This window comes from Desmodus rotundus, chromosome X (assembly GCF_022682495.2).
Source record: "Desmodus rotundus isolate HL8 chromosome X, HLdesRot8A.1, whole genome shotgun sequence".
NCBI classification, from domain to species: Eukaryota; Metazoa; Chordata; class Mammalia; order Chiroptera; family Phyllostomidae; genus Desmodus; species Desmodus rotundus.
In genome coordinates, this window is record NC_071400.1 from 48,083,034 (window position 1) to 48,105,689 (window position 22,656).

The window sequence follows — 22,656 nt, forward strand, 5'->3', positions numbered from 1 at the left end:
CCGGATTCAGCCCGAGGGCCTTGTGTTTGCCACCTGTGCACTAGAACAAACAAAATAAAAGACAAAGCAACAAAGTCCTTGGAAAACATATACGTTAAGTACAAAATACTCAGTCATTATGAATCACTTATCAAATGCAAAAGTAGTATCACTGTCCAAAGGAAGCATTTCTGCAGGTTGTTACTCCTCACACCTCCACATTGGCTCTCACTTCACTAGCGCAGGGCACTCTTCCAGCTCCCCACATCCATTCCTTCTGCGAGCCTGGCTTACTGCCTGAGAGGCCTAGTTACCTTGTCACATGGACAGGTCTGGCCCCTCTAACTGCCCTGCAAGCGCCTGGATTCGTACAGGTTCCCCTTAAGCATAAGACACAGAACTAGCGTGTCATGGATGGGTACTCCACTAATTTCACTTGGTTTGAGGTGATGACACAAGCTCTTTTCATACACAGAACTGTACATCAGAGCAGTGAGATTAAAAAAAAAAAGCTCTGAGATTTCTAGTTTCTATAGAAACCTTGAAAATACCAGAACCAGCGAATGTGTTTGCTTAAGAAATTTGGGGCACTAAAATTGATAGGTATCCCACAAGAATACTGAACAAAATAATCATAGCTCAATGTTATGACGAACATGAAAGGCTGGCCAGTATATTTGGTAGGGAAAAGAATCTTCAAAATGGTTTTGGACAAGAAAGTCTATAGTCTGTTTTAAAACATATCTCTTTACCTATTGGACTGATGATCTGTGTCATTTCTGTATCATCAGTGTTAACTGACAGGAACAAGAGGGCCCACAGTCCAACAATCCTCTACAACTGAACATCATGAGCTTGTGACTCTTTTTAAATGAGAATTTTTCTTTTTAAATGATGCCTGGCTTGGGCAAATATTTAAGGCAGCCAGGAAACACAGGACACAGACCCACAGCTGGGCAGACTTAGGCAGCTCAGACTTTTTCCAGTTTGTGAGGGGTTTTTCTACGGAACATCATAAAAGGCATAATCCATACCTGGGTAAAACTTAGTGGTGACTACTAATTTTCTAAATAAATATCAAGAACAAATGTGGTCATAATTCAAATTGGACACTTGTCTAAAGTGTGCTCACTACTTAATTCTAGACTATTATAATATATTAGCATTAAAATAAATGTTTACAATCTTTTATTTGAAAATGATTCTTGGCCCTGGCCAGGTAGTTCAGTTGGTTAGAGCACTGTCCTGATACGTCAGGTTGTGGGTTCAATCCCCAGTTAGGGCACATACAAGAGTCAACTAATGAATGCGTAAAGGAGTCTATTCAATGTTCCTCTTTATCTTTCTCCCTTTCTCTCTCTAAAATCAGTTTTGTAAAAAAGAAAATGATTCTTTTGATGATGTGTGCAACACCAACCACCCTGTCCTTTACACTCAGGTTCAGGGCTTCTCTTCCTTTCAGAAAATATGCCATCTGTACCTAAGGAACCATCTAAATCATCTTCTGGTGCTAGCTGTTCATTTTTACTGCATTATATGAACTTTGCTCAAAATCTAGACCTCAGCAGATACCTGGAAATGTTATTTTCTTTGTTAATGGAAATTATTGCAGTAGGGGCTGCACTCTTTAACTCTAAGAAAGTGCCTCCACAGGCAGCTTTGATAGTCTAAGAAAGTCAAGGAAGCCCAAGGGTCACGGGGCACTCCTCCACACGTTAGAGAAGACCCCTTGGCTAGAATTACACCTGTGTAAGAGTTTCGGAGTTGGGATATCACTCGGCTACAATATAAAAACAACTCTTGTAAATTGGAATCATGCTCACAAAACATCTGGGAAGTTCCCCAAAGGGAAAAAAACATTACCCAAAAGTATTGCAAAATGGATGGAAGATGCTGACTTTTATCATAATACAAAATTCAGTCAGTTTCCATTGTTCTAGATAAATCAACAGATGTGCTGTTTACCTTTAAAGAAGCCTGGAATCTATCTTCATTCAGCCTTGAAGCCCGGACATTCTTAGGTTGTAAGTACAGATATTTAAATTCCATAACAACCACCCAGTGTTTATAAACATTTATTTCTTTATAGATGTCTCATCCACAAAATGTATATTTGGTTAGAAAGAAGAATTTTAAGGGTTCAGCTGTACTTTAACAAATGTTACACAACAATGTTTCTTTAAGCAAGAGGCAGCCTATAAAAATTCTTTTATTTTCTAAGCTTTGCTTTGCGGCATGGGCTAAAAGAAAATAATGACATCAAGGATCTTTTCCCTCTATTGTCTTTATTGTACTTTTATATAATATATTAAATAATAATACTAGTATGATAACATATTAGATGGTATACTCTACTCTGCCATATCTTGAAACACTTTTCAATAAATTCTTAATTTAAAAAAATCTCCAGTATTCAAATTTAGAAAAAATACCCTAAGATTAAAGTAAAATTACTTTGACGTTAAAAATGACTCTTTTACAAGCAATGTGTCAAAACATGTACCTCTCCCTGTGCTGCTTATCACTTTTAATTGTGTCATCTCCCCATCATGTTAAGAAGAAAACTTTGGAGCCATCGCCACCTCTCCCCTTTACCTCACTCCCCACATAGAGTCTCATCTTGTTCTATTATTATCACGTCTCTGTTACATATCCTTCCTGCTACTAATCTAATTCATGCCTCTGGAATCTGTCATTTGGAATATGTAAAATGAGCCTCCTAACTGGTCTGTCTCTCATCTCTCTCCTTTCCATTTCATCTTATATACAAGCAGCCAGAGTCATCCCTGACCTTTTTACTCTGCTTAAAATCTTTCAATGGCAATTCAATGCCTTAAAAGAAGTCCTGTCCCTGTCTATCATTTTATCTCCCACTGTGCGCACTAGAGCTCAAGTCACACCCAGGGTTACTTACAGTTCTCCCCGAAACAACATACACTGTTTTTTCCCTTGCATTTGGCTCAGGAAGTTTCTTGGACACATAATGCTTATGCTCTTCACATCCCCACTTTTCAATGTTGAAACTGAGTCTTGATGTCCATAGAGATTCAGCTGCAATGTCAGTACCTCTGTAAACTTCTCCCGGTCTATCCAACCAGAGCTAATTTCTCTCACTTCCAATAGTGTTGTTTATACCTCTCATGTAGCACTTACTACATTTTTCCTTATAGTTCTTTTGTGTGTATGTTGATCTCTCCTACAAGACTATGAGCTTATTGAGGGTAGACATTATGTATTCATCTCTGTCGCTCCACGGTACCTACTGCAGTGCCTTGCTCAGAGTAAATGTGGAACTGAACTAAATAAAACTTATTTCAGCCTGACACAATTAAGAAGCAAGACCGTCAGGATTTATAATAAATCCTATCTTTAATGACAGCTGTGTTATTATAATTGCTGCTTATTTAGAGAAAATACTGAATGCATCTTTCAATCAAGCTTTGAAACTACACTGACTATTCTAAGTTTGAATTACATTAAAGGAAACAAAATATAACCAGAGACATTGAAGTTAAGAACAATCTAACAATAGTCAGGGGGGAGTGGGGAGGGGACAGTGAGGAGAGGGGATTACAGGAACTACTATAAAGGACACATGGACAAAATCAAGGGGGAGGGTGGAGGTGGGGGGGGTGGGTTCAGCTGGGGTGGGGTGGAGGGATGGGGAGAAAAGGCATACAACTGTAATTGAATAACAATAAAAATTTAAAAAATATATATATATAAAAAGAATTACATTATTAAGAAAATAAGAACTGCAAGAACACTGAAATCTGTAATATAATAACACCAATGAAGAAAGATCTTTTACAGTAGATTCAGCTGTACAAGTTTAGCCAATAAACCACAAAGGCAGTTTTTCCCCCCAGAATATAAAAAGGGCAATATTAAACATATTAATGAAAACTAGCTAGGAGACACTGGGTAGAGCCTCGGTTCTCAATCAGCAACTGCTCCTTGCTGCAGCTGGATTTGGATCTTCTCCCATGGAAGGGCTGAGTAGATTTGATCCCACTAAATTTCCAAGTCTGACAAAATCACAACTTGGAAGTAGCCTGACTATTGGCAATTGTTAAGCACAGTAAATCCCTTCTTCTTCTGTAAGTCCCTCAAATGTCCTGCATTCACAACTTTTTTATACCAGATGTTTTGTTGAAATTAACACATTCCTAGCACATGCATATCAAAAGGATTTCTTTCCACTGCAACTGAACTTTATTGCCGTATTTTTCGGACCATAAGACACACCTAGGTTTTAGAGGAGGAAAATAAGGAAAAAAAATTTGAAGCAAAAAAATGTGGTAAAATATTTAATAACATCCTTTAAAGCAGAAATCCTGTAGCAAGCCACATAAGCTACATTTGGAGTATAAGATGTACCCCCATTTTCCTCCCAAATCTGTGGAAAAAAGTACGTCTTATAGTCCAAAAATATGGTATATTTAGCATTCTATTTAATCTCTAAACTGTTTATTTGTTACACAAATATTTTTCCATAGTATTTATTGCAGGGGGAATGACAATAAAAATCAGGCTCAGAATAGGGCGGAATCCATTGCAGAGTAAATATTCCTACAGTTGGTAATTGCAGACAGGGGCCCTTAGAGGCTAATTTCTCTCAAGAGGAGGGTTTTGACCTTGCTACATAAAATGATCACCAACATGTCGCCCAACTCTTCCTTGGGAAAAAGGGGTGAAGAACTGTTTTGTTTGTTGAATTCAATTTTATTGCTATGTTACACACAGCCTATTTATGTGGTTTCATCCCTTAACAGAATCAAGCACAATTAACTAGTTATTCATAAATGGCACAATATGAAGACATGACCTAGTTGATTGCTCACCTGAAACTCTGGCCTCCCAAAGGTGTTCGGCCACTACAGGAAGCTGATTTCTGACTACTTGCCCAACGTTTTAAAGACTAGGACCTACGAATAAAAGTTATCAGAAATGGCATCTCTCATAAGGACTAAAAGAAATGACAAGGACACTAGTGCCACTGTGAATAAGATGTCCTTCATGAAACACTTCTATCATAATAAGCAGTTTTGTGGGACAAAATGCTTGTAAGCTGTAATTGTGTGCTGCAGGTAATGTATAAGATATTAAACATCACTCTCATTTCTTTCCTTCAGGCAATTTGTTTCTCATTCATCTTATTAGTAGAATTAGTATCTATTGGTTTTTCCGTGGGAGCACATTTTAAAATTTTATTTCAATTGTTTCATTTTTCTAAGAGAGGAACTTAACAGCTGCAACTAGAATATCTAAGTATTTTGTCTACCTAAAGTCTCCTAAAAGATTTAAGTGTTACCATTCTTTATTAAAAGACAACTGGTACAGTTAAAAAGCAAATAAGAAGTGAAAAATTCCTCGATGTAAAATTATAAATAGAAAACAAAATACAGATATGTCTGATCTTAGTTTATATCTAGGTTCCTAAAAATAAAAGTAAATTGTTTTTTGCAAATTATTTTTATTTTCCTATGATCTACACTTTCAGAGATGCTTTAATCTTCCTTTCTCACTTCCCTTGCACGGGCTCTGGCTCCTAATAATTTATTTAATTGCCTTATCCACCTAGTAAACAACATACTATGGGAACTCACTCTCTAATTCAAATATTTATTTTGATCTATGCTTAATCCCCCACAGCTACTTAAGGGATACCAAGATATGTAAATTTTACCTGAGGTCCTCAAGGGACTACCACTCTAAGTAGGGAAGATAGTCATGCAAAAAACTGTGTACAATGCAAGGTAAGATAAAGCAAATACTGTAACAGGTATAAGCAGTATGTGATGAGCACACAAAGAAAGGGGAAAAAAAAACCCAGTAACTTTGCAGTAATGTGGAAATCCCTGGGTGAATCCTTTGGGAAACAGAAGAATCTGTAATGTGAAACTGTAGGGCCATGAGCATTTGCTGATTTATTTGCTTTGAAAATATTCTATTTTCTCTCTGGAAGGGTTTCTTAGTCTTGAACTTAAAATGGGATGCACCTCAGGCAAGAGACAGAACAATGGCAATCAAATCTGACAGGTAATTATTTGGCAGAATTTCTGCCCTACCAGGCCCCATTACACTCTCCTCCCACCACTTCCACCTATGACATTAGCCTGCAAATGACATTATAAGTGCATTGTTTAGCCTCATTGACATTCCACAGATTAAAAATGTTACTAATTTCTGGGCTAGCATTTCCAGCCATTTGCTGGTTTCTTTTCCACTGCATCATTAATTTTCCAGGTTGCCACGATGAATCTCTAGTATGTGGGACTTGTACATGCGAAATGACAACTTTCAGTGGTAAAATTCTTTGAAATCCTATTAAGAAATATGTGACATGGACAACTAGCATTGCTATTAATTTTACAATAATTCACAGGCAGTATATGAATAAAAATTTGAAAGGTAATTTTCCTGTCAAATTTTAAAATACCCATCCTGGAAACAGACTTCCAATGATGTACTATTTCTTTCAGACAAAGAAGTTTTAAAATCGACTAGGGCAAAGCAGAAGATGTTCACAGTGCCTTTGGTTCTAAAGTTTTCATTATTGTTTACCTCAAAATTAAAAAAAAAAAAGGATAATGCAGCCATAAAAGACTTGTATAAAATTTAAAATACATTTTTTTCTAATTTTATTGTTATTCAAGTACAGTTCTCCGCCTTTTCCCCCACCCCAGCCTAATCCGCATCCCCCCCCCCCCCCGCCCCTGTTATTGTCCATGTGTGCTTTATAATTGTTCCTACAAACCTTTCACCCTATTCCCCTGAAATTCCCTCTTCTCTCCCCTCTGGTCACTGTCGGCCTTTTCTCAAAAATATTCTTTGTTTTTCAAATACTCATATTCTCAAATCACAGATGCAGTACACAATCTAGATAATTTTATCATTTTTTCAAAACGCTATAATTGTAAGAAATCTAAGTATGGTAAAATGGACATAGTCCATGTTCAATACATACAGTTCCTTCATGAATTTCCTTTTTTAAAAAATTTCAGTAAGAAAAATGTCAGTCATGGGTATATTTGTCTTTCATTTATACAGATATTTCTTGTTTTATGATAACTTGTTCGAAGGAACTTTCAAATTGTAAAAATGTGAACTAAGGCATACATTTGTCCTAAATTATTGGATATTTGAAATTTGTTTCCTGAATTATAACTTCTAAGGATCATTTGAACTTCTTAACCCTGAAATGCTGTCCCCCTTGTGACCAGTTGTAAAGGACGGCAGGGCTTGTATCTACCGTCCCTTTATGGTGAAGCCTTCTCTAAGTCACCCAAAAGTCATACAGTAGTTCGCCATTATCCATGAGGGAACTACATTCCAAGGTGCCCAATGGATGCCTGAAACTGTGGATAATACCAAATTCTATATTTTTCATATCTATCTAGAAATAGATACAGATATAGATAGATATAGATACATCTTTTCACTTACAGGAAGCTCTCTGTGGCTTCTCTTTGGCATACCAGAACGGCCAGCATCACTACCTTTGTGCTTTGGGGCCACTATTAAGTAAAATAAGGGTTACCTGAACACAAGCGCTGCCATACCCCGACAGTCCACCTGACAACCTGGACAGCTACTACGGACTAAAGGGTGGGCACTGTACACAGTAGGAACATGCTGGACAAAAGGATGAGTTACATTCCAGGTGGATGGAGCGGGACTGCACAAGATTTCATCATGATACTCAAAAAGGCATGCAATTTAAAACTCATAAACTGTTTTCTTATTGAACTTGTTAAAATATTAAATTTTCCATTTAATATTTTCAGACTGTGGCTGACTATGGCTAACTGACACCATGGAAAGCAAAACCGTAGATGTGGGGAGGGTGGGGGTTCCTACAGAAGATTTCAGAAGGTTGCCTAACTAGACACCTGAAGGCTGAGCTAGTATTCCACGTAAACTTTCTGGTGTTAAATGAAAATGTTGCACAAAAAAATTATCAAAGCTTGGGGAGCATGTGTTCCTGAGAAATTGATCAATTCTAATGGGACCAGGGGAGTTCAGAACATCAAACTAGACTGACAGGATAGTTGTGAAGAAAAAAAGTACATAAGGGAGACAGTGTGCTGTAGGATTCTAAAAGGAAAGTCAACCCAGAAGTTGAGTAAGACTGGAAGTAACAGAGCGGGGTGTAAGGGAGGTTCTGGAATACTGAGTTAGGCAACTGAGTACCCAAATAAAAAGTTATTCAATGGTTGTTTGAGTTTTGTTTGTTTTTCCTGTGAGCCGAGACCAGGAGATACCAGTTGAGTTCATCTTGCGGAGGTCGTGGCCGATCTGAGAGATTCAAACTCTTTTCTCAAATATTGTTACATTTATTGGGGGCATAGGTTCAAGGTCATGACTAGCTGCATGTTTACATGTGACTAATGTTAAGCCATAACATTTAAGCTGTCAGGTTCCTTATAGCCCACGTTTTGTAAGGCTGTATGATATTTGATAGTAAATTGTATCTGAGAGATACTGTGAATTTCAGTCAGTGTTGGTGTAGTTGTTTTTTTCTCCAAAGTCAGTGTTGTGTTTGTTTGTTTGTTTTCCATTTACCATTGAAAATGGCTGGAAAAAGATATCGATTTGATAATTCAAGAGATGTTGAAGAACTTCAGTGGATGTTACTTGAGTCACTTATCAAAATATTTTTGCAAGCGCTGTGAAAAGTGTGTATGCCTTAGTCACAGCAATATTGTTTGCGATGACTCTTACAAACATTTTGCAAAGCCCACTACTGAAGATTCTGATTAATGTTAAAGATATTTTTGGTTGTATTTTTTAGAAATATGCACGTTTCTTTTTATGAAAAGAAAAAAAATTCTTTGTGTTTTATATTTGTTTATTACTAGACTGTAACTGAAAACAAATAAAAATCATGTATTTCATTATATAATAAATGCAAATTTGCAGTGCTTTAAATATTTTTCGCATTTCAGCACATAGTGGTAATGAATGTATCTCTCAGTTACATGTGACCTATGTGGTAATTTTTTTGACTGCAACCTCCACAGGGATAATAGGACTTACAACTATAAGAAGCTTTTGAGGGAGGAAAGGGAGTGATGCTACTGGAGGCGAGCAGTATACATAGTGGTTTGGAACACGGACTTTGGAATCAGACAGAATCAGGTTCAAATTCAGGTGCTGCCATGTACTAGCTGTTATTCAGCAAGTTTCTTAACCTCTCTAAGCCCTGGTTTTTCCTAATTGTAATATACGTGAAATACCTTCAACTTCACATAGTTGTTGAAAAAGTTAAATGAGGTAACTTATATAAAATACTAGGACAGGCCTAGCACATACAAAAAAAGAGAAATTATTGTGATTAGAATACAACTAGAAGTATGTTGGAGGCATGTTTGAGGAAGGGTGTGATCTAAGATAAGAATAAACTTTGTGTATTTGGGTTTTGCTTTGGGCTTCTCTAATACTGATATTCTGTTACCCTTATAGTTTTGGTTGAATAGCTGTAAGGGCATTCCTCATTTTATGGAAATATGCCCAAAACTTGACCCAAGGCAGATAACTTGAGAGCAAGACTTTACACTGTGAAATGATTATTTTATTACAGGGTACCTTGAAACTGTGAGTTTCTTAATGTAAAACTAAAATGAATACATTTATATACATTTGTGGATCCATTCTATTGGGAAAGTTAAGTGACAATTCCAGGCAACATCAGAAGACCTGTGTTCTAACTCTCATTCCAGTTTTGTATAATCAACTACTTGGGGTTACTAAAAGATCTAGTACCAGTTATGGTTCAAAATCTATGGACTCTCTGGCCCAGTCAATTCCAGAAATTTAATGTAGGCAGTGAGAGAAGATGTGGTGGCAGCGGCTTTAAAGGTTTCAATAATAAGGGGCCAGTTAAAATTGTTACAGATGGATGGGAGTCAGTTGAAATGCTCTGTATCTTACCACTCCTAAACTTCTAAAGACTCAGACATTACTCAGAGGGTAAGTTAAACCACTGCTGGTTACTGTGGCTTTCTATAAAGAATAAAGTGCTAAATACAGGCAATCTTTGACTCTGGCGTTTCAACTAAGCTATGTGGTTACTGGAGTTGTGGCATTGGGTTTAGAGGTGATTGAAAATAAATGGCTACTTAACTGGTGGTCAGTTCCAAGTCAGTGGAGATGTTGAGATAGAAGTTTGATGCCCATTTCTTGGGAGAGTTTAAAAGAGACTAACATATGTGATAGGGGTTGGGTGACTTCTAAGGATTCCTTCCAGCTGTATGGTCCCGCGGCAAACCTCAATTCACACTGTGCTTCTTTAACCAGTCCTACCTACCCCTTCTAAGAAGGGCCCAACCTTATATTAAGAAAAGGTGATGAACCTAAATTAACAGAAGCAGACAGACAGAGAAGAGAGTAGAAATGGTTGTCAGGATCAAGTAGAGACACCAGAAACTGATGAGACTGGTTTCTGTTTATTTGCTTTGATGTGGCTTGGTAAACTACTGCTGAGGGCAATTTCAAAAGGGAGAAACAAACATGTAAAGTTAATCACTACAATCTAACGAGTTAACTGTTATAATAGAGGCCTGAACAAAGTGCTGGGAGAACACAGAGACTGACCAGTTTTGCTGGGAACCATCAAAGAAATGTCATACACAGAGGAAGTAATGAGCAAGCTGAGTCTTGAAGGATGAATAAGAGTTGACTGGGTGGAAATGGAGAGAGGCACGGCTGTCAGAAAAAAAATATTGTTCAATGCCATACAGGCACAAAAGACTGTATTTGGGCAGCAGCGAATAACTGGACATGGCTGGGGTGTGAGGTTAGGGCCTCATATGCTGTGCTTAACAACGATAGGAGTAGGAGGTGAAGGGGAGAGGCAGAGCCAGACAGAGGATGGTGGCATCATAGAACATTAACTTTACTGTGGGTGAAATACACCTTTTGGAATGACTTTGGTGTTTACTCCAGGCAAGATGCGCAGACATGGAAGGGGGCTTTTTGTGTCAAATATAAGGATTAACAATTACCAAGAGGAGTCCAGTACTGCCAATAGGTACGTTTGAGTCCATTTTGGCTAATGGGATAAGTGTGGTGCTCTGAGCAATAATAAAAGCTGTGAAGAAGGCGATGTAGTAGCATGGGAAGGCACATATGCTTACACAATACACACACACCTTAGTGAGCTGATTCATGAGGCACAGGAGCATCTCAATATGCCATCGATGACAACTTTAAAATGCTGCCTTTAAAAAATGCACTTTTAAAATGAGCAATGGCACTTAATAACATGTATTTAGAAACTTGTGAATTTAAAAAATTTTTAAATCTATTTATTTTTAGAAAGAGGGAAAGGGAGGGGGAAAGAGAGAGAACATTGATCAGTTGCCTCTTGCACCTGCCCTGACTGGGGACTGAACCTACAACCCAGGCATGTGGCCTGACCAGGAATTGAGGTGGCGACCTTTTGCTTTGCAGGATGCCACCAAACCGAGCCACACCGGTCAGAGCAGAAACTTGTAAATTTAACTTAGTCATTCTTTCATCACTGAAGTACTTCAGAGTCACTTCAGCTGAAATCCACTATTATCTGAGATGACTCCCATTTCTAGCCACTACTTTTAATTAGCGGTGGAAACTCAGGAAAGGGGAACTAATAAACAATTTCTCCTCTGAGGCCAAGTATCCAACCAGAAATCTCCCTTTGTTCATAGCACTTTCAAGCATGTTGGAGCCTAACCTGTATTCTCAGCTCCACGGCCACTCCAAAGAATTTTTCCTCCCATTGTCACATTGGCACTCCTCAGATGGCTTTTGAAAAAAAAATTAACATTTTAAAATAGTCTCATTTGTTTAGTTTCAATGCAATTATTATTGGGATTATTCACTGTTCATGAGTTAGCTAAGTGTTGCTTACTCCAAATGTAGCATGTTTCATATGCTGAGATGGTGCTGAAGATTTGGGTACCATACTGAATCTTCCACATACTTTTGTCTGAGCCCCCCCTGTAATCAACTGCCTAGGGTGTAGGGTGCAGTCTGTGATATGGAGCAAAACAAAGCAAACTAGCCCAAATGCGGATTGGACCTATGACCTCGGTAGCAGCACAGTCTAGCCAGCAGTGTATGGTTATCTGCTGCTCTTCATATGCAACATGCCTTTCAAAGGCTCAGCACACTTCTCCAAACCTGGGTAAACACATCAATCCCCCTTAGCCAGGGAGCAATAGAAGGTCCTTGTAGAAGAATGCCTTAGGTTTAAGGCAGCCTGAAGAATTTAAAAGAGATTCTTTCCTCCCATCCTCAGTGAAGTGGCAACAGTTGGAACCTTTTAAGTCAGCTTTGTGGAACATACAAAGCAGTCCTGAAAGTACTCAGGTATAGCCACAGGTAATCCCTTTAATTAAAGCTTCTGAAGAATTTATTTCATGGCTTTTTAAATCTTCTCTTTCACCACCAGGAAGGACACAAAAGTTAGCATTTCAATGTATCAATTTTAAAAATGAGGGATAAAAATGTTATTAGATGATCTAGTTTGAATGATGAAGCCTATAGTTTCCATGTTTATTTATAGGATAATTTTGTCAGCTGAAGTAAAATTGTAAAATCTTTCTGAACATGAGGTTAATTATAAATCTGTATTTTATGAATCTATTTTCTTCACTTTTAAGTTTCAAACTACTGATACTGTACAGTTGACATTAATGATCAGAACTTCATTCTCAACAGAATATAGTAGACAGCATTCTCATCTTTAAGAATTCTTAGCACCTATAAAATTCTTATTGCAATGGAACTTTTCAAAACGTTAACATTTGTCCACATTGATTTTATTTGTTATATAGCATGGGTTTTCCAATTTTTTGTTGTTGTTAAGAAGCAGCTCAAATAATGTAGCTCTTCAGGACAAGTCTTTTGTATAGGGAATGTTTGCTTTTTATTTAAAAAGTGAGAATTTGAAAATGCAAAAAAAAAAATCTGGAAGTTGTTTGTAAGATAAAATTATTTATAATGCAAGATAAAAGGCTAACAACAATAGGTTAGCCTTTAAAGAACACTAAACTTTTTAACAATAACAAAATGGACAATTTTTCAAGGGCTACTACTTTGAATGTTCACATTTGAGGTAAAGTTTGAGGGAAGGGCAAAGATCATGAAGAATGGCTTTGTTTCTTTGCCTTTTAAGGAAGTATTTTAAAAAGTATTTTCTCATGCTCATAAAAGAATAATTAAAAACACAAAGTTAAATTGCTGCACAAAAATCTCAACATAAAATTATTTTAAAGTACTCAAATTACTAGCAACACTGTCCTCCTGAAGTGGTAGGAGCACATTATTTTCCTGATACTGTAGACAGGAATAATCGCCTTGAGCGTGCGCTGGTGTTGTGTCTTATGAACACCTAAGACACAAATCCGTCCTCTTGTTCGTTCAGGTGCTAATGACTCAAATACTTTAGACACTTACTTATATGTAGACTCTATATTTATTTTGTAAATGCTCCGACAAAAGTAAACATATTGTTAAATGCCTACAGTATAATTTTAGACCACATCTAATATAATAATGATTTCATACAATATTTGTATTCTAATTTATCTTCACCACTTTAGTCTTTCCTCTGAAAATAAATGAAAAGTATCTCCAGCAATGATTATCAGGAAAGAAGGTAGATATTAGTTTACTGTAATGAAACAAAATATGAAATTCATTTTAATAGAACAAGAGGAAAGATGAATCGAAACTATTAACTTTTAATTTTCTGCCCTTGCCAAATGTCAGGGCTATACTCCTACTGGTCCTAGCTACTCTGGTGAACTACGTGTGTGTCCGTGAGTGTACACAACCTGTTAAGTGTCTATGTCTGAGGTTTTTATTTTTTCATAGAAAATTCATTTTCCCCTTCAAATATGTGTTAGTAATCTCTCAAAATGCTCAATGCCTTATATGTGGTCACTTTGGTGATAACGATGCATACATATCCTTGTAATTTGGACATTTTTGTCCGTGTAGGATAAAGAAAAGCCAGAAACTCGTATAAAGTAGTTTGCTTTTACTCAAACTGAACGATGAATTAAATGAAATAATTTCATTAACTGCTTTACATACATTTCTGCTTTTGTTGCAGATGTAGAGTATCATTCAGTATCATCCTCTACCTCTTTGGCAAAAATCACTTTCTACTTAGGATTGTGATCATTCATATAACATCTTATCTCTCCTACTATATTAGAAATTCTGAAGGCAAAATTTAGATGAGATTTGCAGGATGAGCTGTTTAAACACGATTAAAGGGGGAAATTGCAACCTTCCAGTAGCATAACGGTAAAGTTTAGTTAGATGCAAGAGCAGGGTCAAAGTAGCATGGTGATTCCAGCTGAAGACTCTGAGTATCCGGAACACAGGATAAGAAATTAGAATCTGATATACTCGCTATGCTTAATTCCTGTGGCAGTAGGTGCTATGAATCAGATAATTCTCTGTAACTCAGGAGCCATTACCCATACTGGAAATGGTCCTTACTCTTTAATTTCTCTTTCCACATTCTGCTGGACATTTTTTGGCCACATCTCTGCACATTAGCACAACCACAGATAATGAAGGAGTGCATTAAACTCGTGGCTAAAATGAAAATTCTAGAGTTCCACGAATCATATTTAACTGTCCGATCCTATGGATAATTTTGAGTAAAGGTTATATAACAACCTAGGTTCCAAACTATACTTCAAATTAAATACTTATCAAATCTGACAAACAATTTTTCATTTGGTAATTTATACACTGAAACTAACAAGTTAGGTATAAGTTTTAGGAATCAGACCATCCTGCCTTTTGTAAAAAGGCCACAACATGTAGACTGTAAATTAAGCTAATTAATTTTGCATAGTGTTTTTGATAACATCTAATTTACTTCTCAGAAAAGCGTATTTTAGCCACAAGTCTTGCTAGACACCTGCCAAAAATAGTCTGGCCTTCACATCTCCAGAATTAGCTTCCATGGCAATAGTGTATAGTCAGAAGTGACTCATATACAGCTTTTCTTTTCATAAGAAAAAATCAATCTGGGTGATGCTACTGTGAGGACTGATATTAAATTGGTGGTAAGGGGGCTGTGCATGTTCACAATGAGCCAAGTTTAGAGACCTAAACAGAGAATAAGGATGATCACAAAATAGTCCAACCTGAGGTGGGAAAATATGAATTACGCTGCTTATAATGGTTTTAAACTCACCCTGCTATAGAAAAGTGACAGATCACAACACCAAAATATAAAAGCAAATAGGACCTTTGAAAGTAATAAAGTAGATCTGTTAGCTATTTCTAATATTTCAAAAAGCCTAATAATATTAGTAAGTGAATGGTTATAACATGCAAAATCATCAGTTTATCTTCCACCCCCCTCGCCCACACAGAACAAAACTCCAAAACAAAACATGTCACCTTTTATGTGGTCATACTGTTCCCCCAAAAGGAACAAACTTCCATTGCTAATTTCTCAGAGTTAAGCAGTGCAAAAAGTAGCACCATTCAGAATCCAGCTCCAGACACCTCCCACACCTGCATAATTATTTGACTGTGAAGAGGTCTACGTACAACATTGTAAACTAGAAGAAAAGACAGTCTTTTAAGTGTGATGACAGACCATACTCCTCTTTTAAGAAAAAAGAACATATTTATCAATCACTTATATAAGTGTTATAATCACTTAGAATCCACATTCCTCTTTTACAAAATAAGAACACACCTATTACTTATATAAGTGATTTTCATGCTAGAAAAATTACTATCAACTTGAATTTTCATAAAGAAATAAACCTACACTTGGCTAGACAATTTATTAGCCAGAAATTTAAGGAATATTCTTTGTGATGCTTGTGTTCATCTATATGAATTGTAATTCTCTTATCTAATAAAAGTATACAATCTAAGTACTAAAATGGTAGAAATAAATTGTCTTTGCTTTCTAACATATAAAAGCCATAAGTGCAAGCAGCTTGGTAAATACTAGAAATTCTTCTTCAACTTGGACAAGAATATTTGTACATTGAAGTTTTGACCACTAAAAAATATACTTATTTGTGGACATTAATTTGTCAACATGGATAAACTTCTATCAGTGATTCTGAGTTCTCTATCCTGCTTCTTATTTACTATAGTCTTTCCTGCTTTTACCCAGAGTCTACAGGAGAAGGACAAAATAACCTATTTAACGGTTCTATGTTGTAAATCTTACAAAGTTTGCCTGCTATCTACACAGAAATTATGCATTTTTACAATTGGGAGGAAATCCTCAGCCTATTTATAAGATTTTACTTCAGTCTAAAATCAAAATTTCAATCAAGAGAACATACCCCTTGACTATGACAAGTGTTCTAAGACTGCAGGTTTATACCTAAAAACTTAACCCAGGATAGGTATTTCATTTTAAAAGTATCTGGTCATTTTTTTTTAAGGTTTAGCTTTTAAAGATTAAGGGACCACAAATAAACTACATCATTGTCTTCTATGAAACGGTTGGCTTTCTAAAAGGAAAACAGGTACTCAAACAGGTATTTGTACCCCTATGCTTATAGCAACATTGTCTGCAATAGACAAAAATTGGAAGCCACTCAAGTGCCCACAGATGGTTGAATGAACGAAATGTGGTAGATACATTCCGTGGAATATTATTCAGACTTAAAAGGGAAGGAAATTCTAACACATGCTACAACATGGATGAATCCTGAAGACATTATGCTAAATGAAATAAGCCAGTCGCAAAATGACAAACACTGTTTTTGAGGTACCTAGAAGACTCATATTCTTAGATACAGAAAGTAGAATGAAGGTTGTCATGGGGGGAGGGAGAAGTGGGGAGTTAGTGTTTAGTGGGAACAGAATTTCAGTTGGGGAAGATGAAAAAGTTCTCAGGATGAATGGTAGTGATGATACACATCGAATGAACTTGAGGCCATAGAACGATACACTTGAGCTTGGTTAGATGGTCAATTTTATGTTATGTGTACTTTATGATAAAAAAAGTACACAGCTGAGTAACATTCTGAAATCTGTACAACAGTCTATTTAATTGCAGTTGAAAATAGTGAAAAACCAGATATGATCTTTTTTTAAAGAGACCTATTCCTAGTAAGTCTTTAATTTCATTGTTTATTTTTTGTCTTGGTTTCTCCTTCCATTTTATCTCCAACCTCCTAACTTCATGTTATTCCGTTTGTAAATTTTGTGATTTATGGGTTTTTTAAGATTAGAAGAACAGACTCCAAGAATCACCAATTATTATGTTAAGAAAACCATATTCTTCTTGGAATGGAGCCCATTATTTACATGTATCCAGTGAACACAATTTCATACCACACAGTAATATATTTTTTGTAATTAGCATTATCCCTTTCTACAATATTAATCCAAGTCAATTTTCTTCTGACTAGTTTATACAATTCCATCTATGGATTTCCTGGAATTGAAAATAACAGTCCAGAATTTCAATCTTAACTCCTAACTAGAATTTCTGAAGAATTATTGATCCATGATTTATATAACTTATAGTAATCTGCTTCCAGGTTTATTATATTCATGATGAAGCTCCAAAACATAAATTCTCAGAAAAATGTATGTTGTCTCATCTTAAATGTAGCAGTTAAGAGTTTGGGCTTTGCAGTCAGATGGCCTGGTTTGAATCCTGGTTCTACCACTTGCTATATGTGTGAATAGGTAAATTATTTATATGTATTCTGTAAATCTTAGCTTCCAGAGGGAAAGGAAAGTAGGGGAGGTAGGAGAAGGTAAAGGGTGGATAAATGGTCATGGAAGACTTGACTTAGGGGTGGTGAACACACAATACAATATACTAATGATGTATTATAGAAATGTACACCTGAAACATATATAGTAATTTTATTAATCAATGTCACCCCAAGAAATTCAATAAATAAAAAATTTAAGTGTGGACATTAACACCGAAGAATTATTGCTAGAACAATGTATATAAAGCTCCCTTGCAGTGTCTGACATGTAATAAGATTGTTAATAAATGGTAGCTGTTAACAATGATAACAACACAGTAGCAACAGCAGCCACACACAGAAGGGGTAAGTGCCCCAACTGGACTGAAAGGCATCATGTTGCAACTTTTAAAAATGACTCCACAATTTTGATACTAAAATGAATCCAGGAAAAAGCAACTGTATATTGTAAGACTTGTTTTCTTTTGTTCATCTCTTCTAAATAACTTCACTCTTGTTATCATATGAAGCAAAAGAAGTTAAGCAAAACAAAAATGAGAAGACCACACATCTCCCTAATGTGACATATACAATTTCAGGAAGTTGTATTAAAAAATGATGAAAAAGCTGAAAAGTAAACAGGAAGAGCTACCGACTATAATGAGGGTAACCACGTATACAAATGTAGGTAAATTTCTAAGTTCAACTATTTGAACAATTAATTCAGAACAACATTATTATCAGAAAAAATACACTGTAAATCCTCTAGTACCCTTGAAGACAGATCCACAAGTCCAGAAAAGTTGGGTATTTTCATCCTTTCTTATCAGTGTAGGCAAAAATATCATATTTTCTTTAAGCAAAATCAAATTGCAACTACAGATGCAACTACTAAAGATATCTTAAGTATGTAATATTTGACACTGGGACATTTCATTAGAAAGCACAGAGGGTTTCCATAGACTCCCCAACTACAAATGAAAATTTAAAAAATTTAAAACAGAATTAATGTTTCTGAAAATATATTCCTTGGAACACTAATTGCATAAGACACTGGGGTAGTAGAATAAAAGGGTTGTATAGCCAAAAAAAAACTTGAAGTGTGGAAAGCACCGCATTCTCTCGCTCTTAGAGATGGACAATGCTGTGAACATACAGGTTCTGAGAGCTCCTGCAATGAGCAAGGGCCGTTTAAATTTGTTTAACCAGTGCTTCCAAAATACAAGTCCAGCACAAATAACATCCCTTTTTTATTACAAAATCTTTTATTACAAAATCATAAGCATGTATTCTGTAACATAACAGTATCACACTCAAGGATACCATATCACATTTTAGGTGAAATGTTCAAATTAAAACTATGAATTACTATACCCATATTATTATACTACCAACCACATTCAAGCAGGAGTTACTTCTGCTGGACCCTGTATATTTTGTCATAGAACCCTTTTATCTTCAGGCGATACCAAGGAACAAGTCAGTGTTCCTCGTAATAACTTATATTAGGAAATATATAATTAATTGCTTTGATTAGCTATTAAAAGTATCATTTCATATGTACCTGTCCCAAAGAGGGAGTCACAGGCAGAATTTGCTGAAATCTCAAAATGAGTCCATGGTATTTCATGTCATGAAAAAAAATCTAACATGCCTAGACTAGCATTTACACTACCTTTAGCAAGTTGTGGTTATATCCAGAATATGTATTTTGACCCCTTTACCGCCTGTATGTTATTTAATCAAGTCCAAACACCAAATTTCTAATACCTGTGAAAATCTAAGAATAAATGTGACCCTCCAAACCTTTGCTTTTCTTTTTGGTCTTTATTGTAAGCTAAGTAAACCCTATAGCTCTGAGCTATACCTTTAAATAAAAAGAATACAGTTACCATCAATTTATTTACTGGTATTATGAGCTGCATTTATGCAATCCTATAGTAAAATAATGAATGTTCCACACCGTTAATCATGAAGCAAAGTAGTGATTATTACTTCATTCCCCTACACCTCCCTAACATCCCTACTATGTATATAGAACAAAATACATACTGTAATAACTACTTTATCTATTGGAGAATAAGCAACTTTCCCCAAGTATCAATAGTCACAAGGGACCAATTTCTTGTTGGATGGACATTTGGGCATATTGCAATTATAGAAATTATATTAGATAATCCCCCTGAAATGTGAACAAAAACGGGAGATTCCTTTACTAATAGCTTATTATTTAAGGAATTTTCTTCTTTTGAAATATTTTGGAATACAGTTTGCTGGAAATGTGAACTTGAACCAAAAAGAAAAATCAGATGGCATACTAGATAGCTTTTTGTGAATTCAGGAATTAAGAACAAAGTCTTAAAAAAGTGCAATGAGGCATTCATTATTTTGTCCTTATGTTAGATGAAACAAAATAAGTAAGCTACAATTAATTCTGGATGAAGTATGAATGTGAATGATTATGCTGCCAGGCTGTGGCATTACTTTCTTCCTAGGTTCTTGGTTCAATTTCAAAAATACATAAAAGTGTAAGAAAATGTGCAAGATGAAAACATACATCAACAATTATTTAAAAGCCTAACAGAGAAAACACAAGAACTATTATTGTGTAAAAACCCATAGGTATTTGGTCACTGATATTCAAGCTATACAAAATAATCTGATATTGAAAGAAAAATACTTCAAAACATCTATGGCACAGTATTTTATATTATGATAGTATATATCAAAAACATGTTACCAGAGATATGGCAAATGGTTAAAGAAAAAAAGAGAATGTGAAAGGAGTCAGTAGTTGACAATTTAGTAAAGGAAAAGAAATTAAAGAATCAGGTTCAAGTTTTGCAAGTTTTTTTTTTTTTTAATGTAGAAACAGAGGTAACAAAAATTGTTCTTCACCTGGTAAGTGTGTACTCCCTGAGTCCAGAATGCAAATTCATGGCAGAAAAAGTACCTATGCATCCACGCAATCTTTTGTCTCGACCAATCTTCCATGTTACAAACAGTGGGCTGTAATGGAAGATAAAAATCAGGTAAATCAATCAATTCAACTTAAGCAGGTATTTATATTGAGTATTTATTATATGCAAGGTTAGATATCTGAGATATAAAGACCAAATGGCAGGACCTCAAGAGGCTGTGTCTAGCCCAATAGGACTGCATTTAGCAATAATCACACCTACACTGTTTTGCGCATACGTTAGGCAACACAATAAATGTTTTAAACGAATTATCTATGTTACCCTCATCGACACTTCTAGGTGGCTGGTGCTATTACTGACATTTCTACTTTAGATATGAGGCAGTCCCACAGTTCATTCATAACAAAGTAGGAACTGAAACCTGGGCAATCTTGACTATAGAGCCTTGGCTAACTACCTGATATTTTATTTAAACCTCAAGTTACTGATTGAGTCATAAGTCTAGTCTATAAAATTAGGGGAGCCCTAGATGGTGTGGCTCAGTAGATTGAGTGCCAGCCTATGAACCAAAGGGTCGCAAGTTTGACCCCAGTCTGGGCACATGCTTGGGTTGTGGGACAGGTCCCCAGTGGGGGAAACGCAAGAGACAACAACACACTAATATTTCTCTCCCTTGCTTTCAACTTCCCTTCCCCTCTCTCTGAAAATAAATAAATAAATATCTTTTTTAAAAAAGAAAAGAAAAAGAGAAAATCACGGGAAAACCACTAATTTCAATAGATACTTAACTGAATATAGTAGGGCAAAATACTGTGGAAGGTGCTACAAGAAATACAGAGTTACCGAGACTTCTGGCCAAGAGGCAGGGACAGGTAGATGCATTTTGCCTCCTCACACAACCAAAAGAAGGACAACAACAAATTTAAAAACAAAAACAACCAGAACTGTCAGAAAATTGAACTGTATGGAAGTCCAACAACTAAGGAGTTAAAGAAGAAACATTCATATAGACCGGTAGGAGGGGTGGAGACGGGCAGCCAGGGTGGAGAGGATGTATGGCACAATAGCTGGTGAGGCAGCGGGTGGTGGACTAGGTGGTCCCACATTTGCATGTGGAAAACTGGGAGGAACAACTGGGGAGCGATACACAACACACAACCCAGGATTCTAGTGCAGGAAAACAAAGCCTCAAAACCTCTGGCTGTAAAAATCTCTGGGGGTTGCCACAGTGGGAGAAACTCCCAGCCCCACAGGGGAGTTTATTGGAGAGACCCACAGGGTCCTGGAATGTACACAAACCCACCCACCCGGGAATCAGTACCAGAAGGGCTCAACTTGCTTGTGCGTAGTGGGGAAGTGACTCAAAGCCGGCCCAGAGCCCAGCAAGCGGCATTATTCCCCTTCAGACCCCTCCCCCACATGCAGCATCACAACAGAACAATGAGGGTTGCCTCACCCTGGTGAATACCTAAGGCTCCACCCCTTACTACCTAACAGGCATGCAGAGACAAAGAAATATGGCCCAAATGAAAGAACACTTCAAAGCTCCAGAAAAAATACAACTAAGTGACAAAGAGAGAGCCAACCTATCAGATACAGAGTTCAAGACGCTGGTAATCAGGGTGCTCACAGAAATGGTTGAGTCTGGTCGCAAAATAGTAAAAAGTAAAAAGTAAAAAGTAAAGGCTATGAAAAGTGATATAAAGGAAAATGTACAGGGAACCAACAGTGACGGGAAAGAAATCGGGACTCAGACCAATGGATTTGGACCAGAAGGAAAAAATAAAATATTCAATCAGAACAGAATGAAGAAACAAGAATTCAAAAAAATGAAGAGAGGCTTAGGAACCACCGCCACAACTTTAAATGTTCCAACATCCGAATCATAGGGGTGCCAAAAGGAGGAGAGGAAGAGCAAGAAATTGAAAACTCATTTGAACAAATAATGAAAGAACTTCCCCAATCTGGCAAAGGAAATAGACTTCCAAGAAGTCCAGGAAGCTGAGAGTCCCAAAGAAGCTGGACCCAAGGAGGAACACACCAAGGCACATCAG

At 36.5% G+C, this 22,656-nt stretch overlaps 1 protein-coding gene across 2 annotated transcripts in view; it reads right to left on the reverse strand.

Moving 5' to 3' along the window:
• Nucleotides 1-22,656, reverse strand: part of AMMECR1 (AMMECR nuclear protein 1) — a 148,328-nt gene that overhangs the window by 58,921 nt on the left and 66,751 nt on the right. For both annotated transcript variants that reach the window (XM_053917121.2, XM_024551624.3), the window contains exon 2: nt 20,580-20,690. In XM_053917121.2, the coding sequence (XP_053773096.1) occupies nt 20,580-20,690 (111 nt within the window). The remainder of the gene's footprint in view (nt 1-20,579; nt 20,691-22,656) is intronic.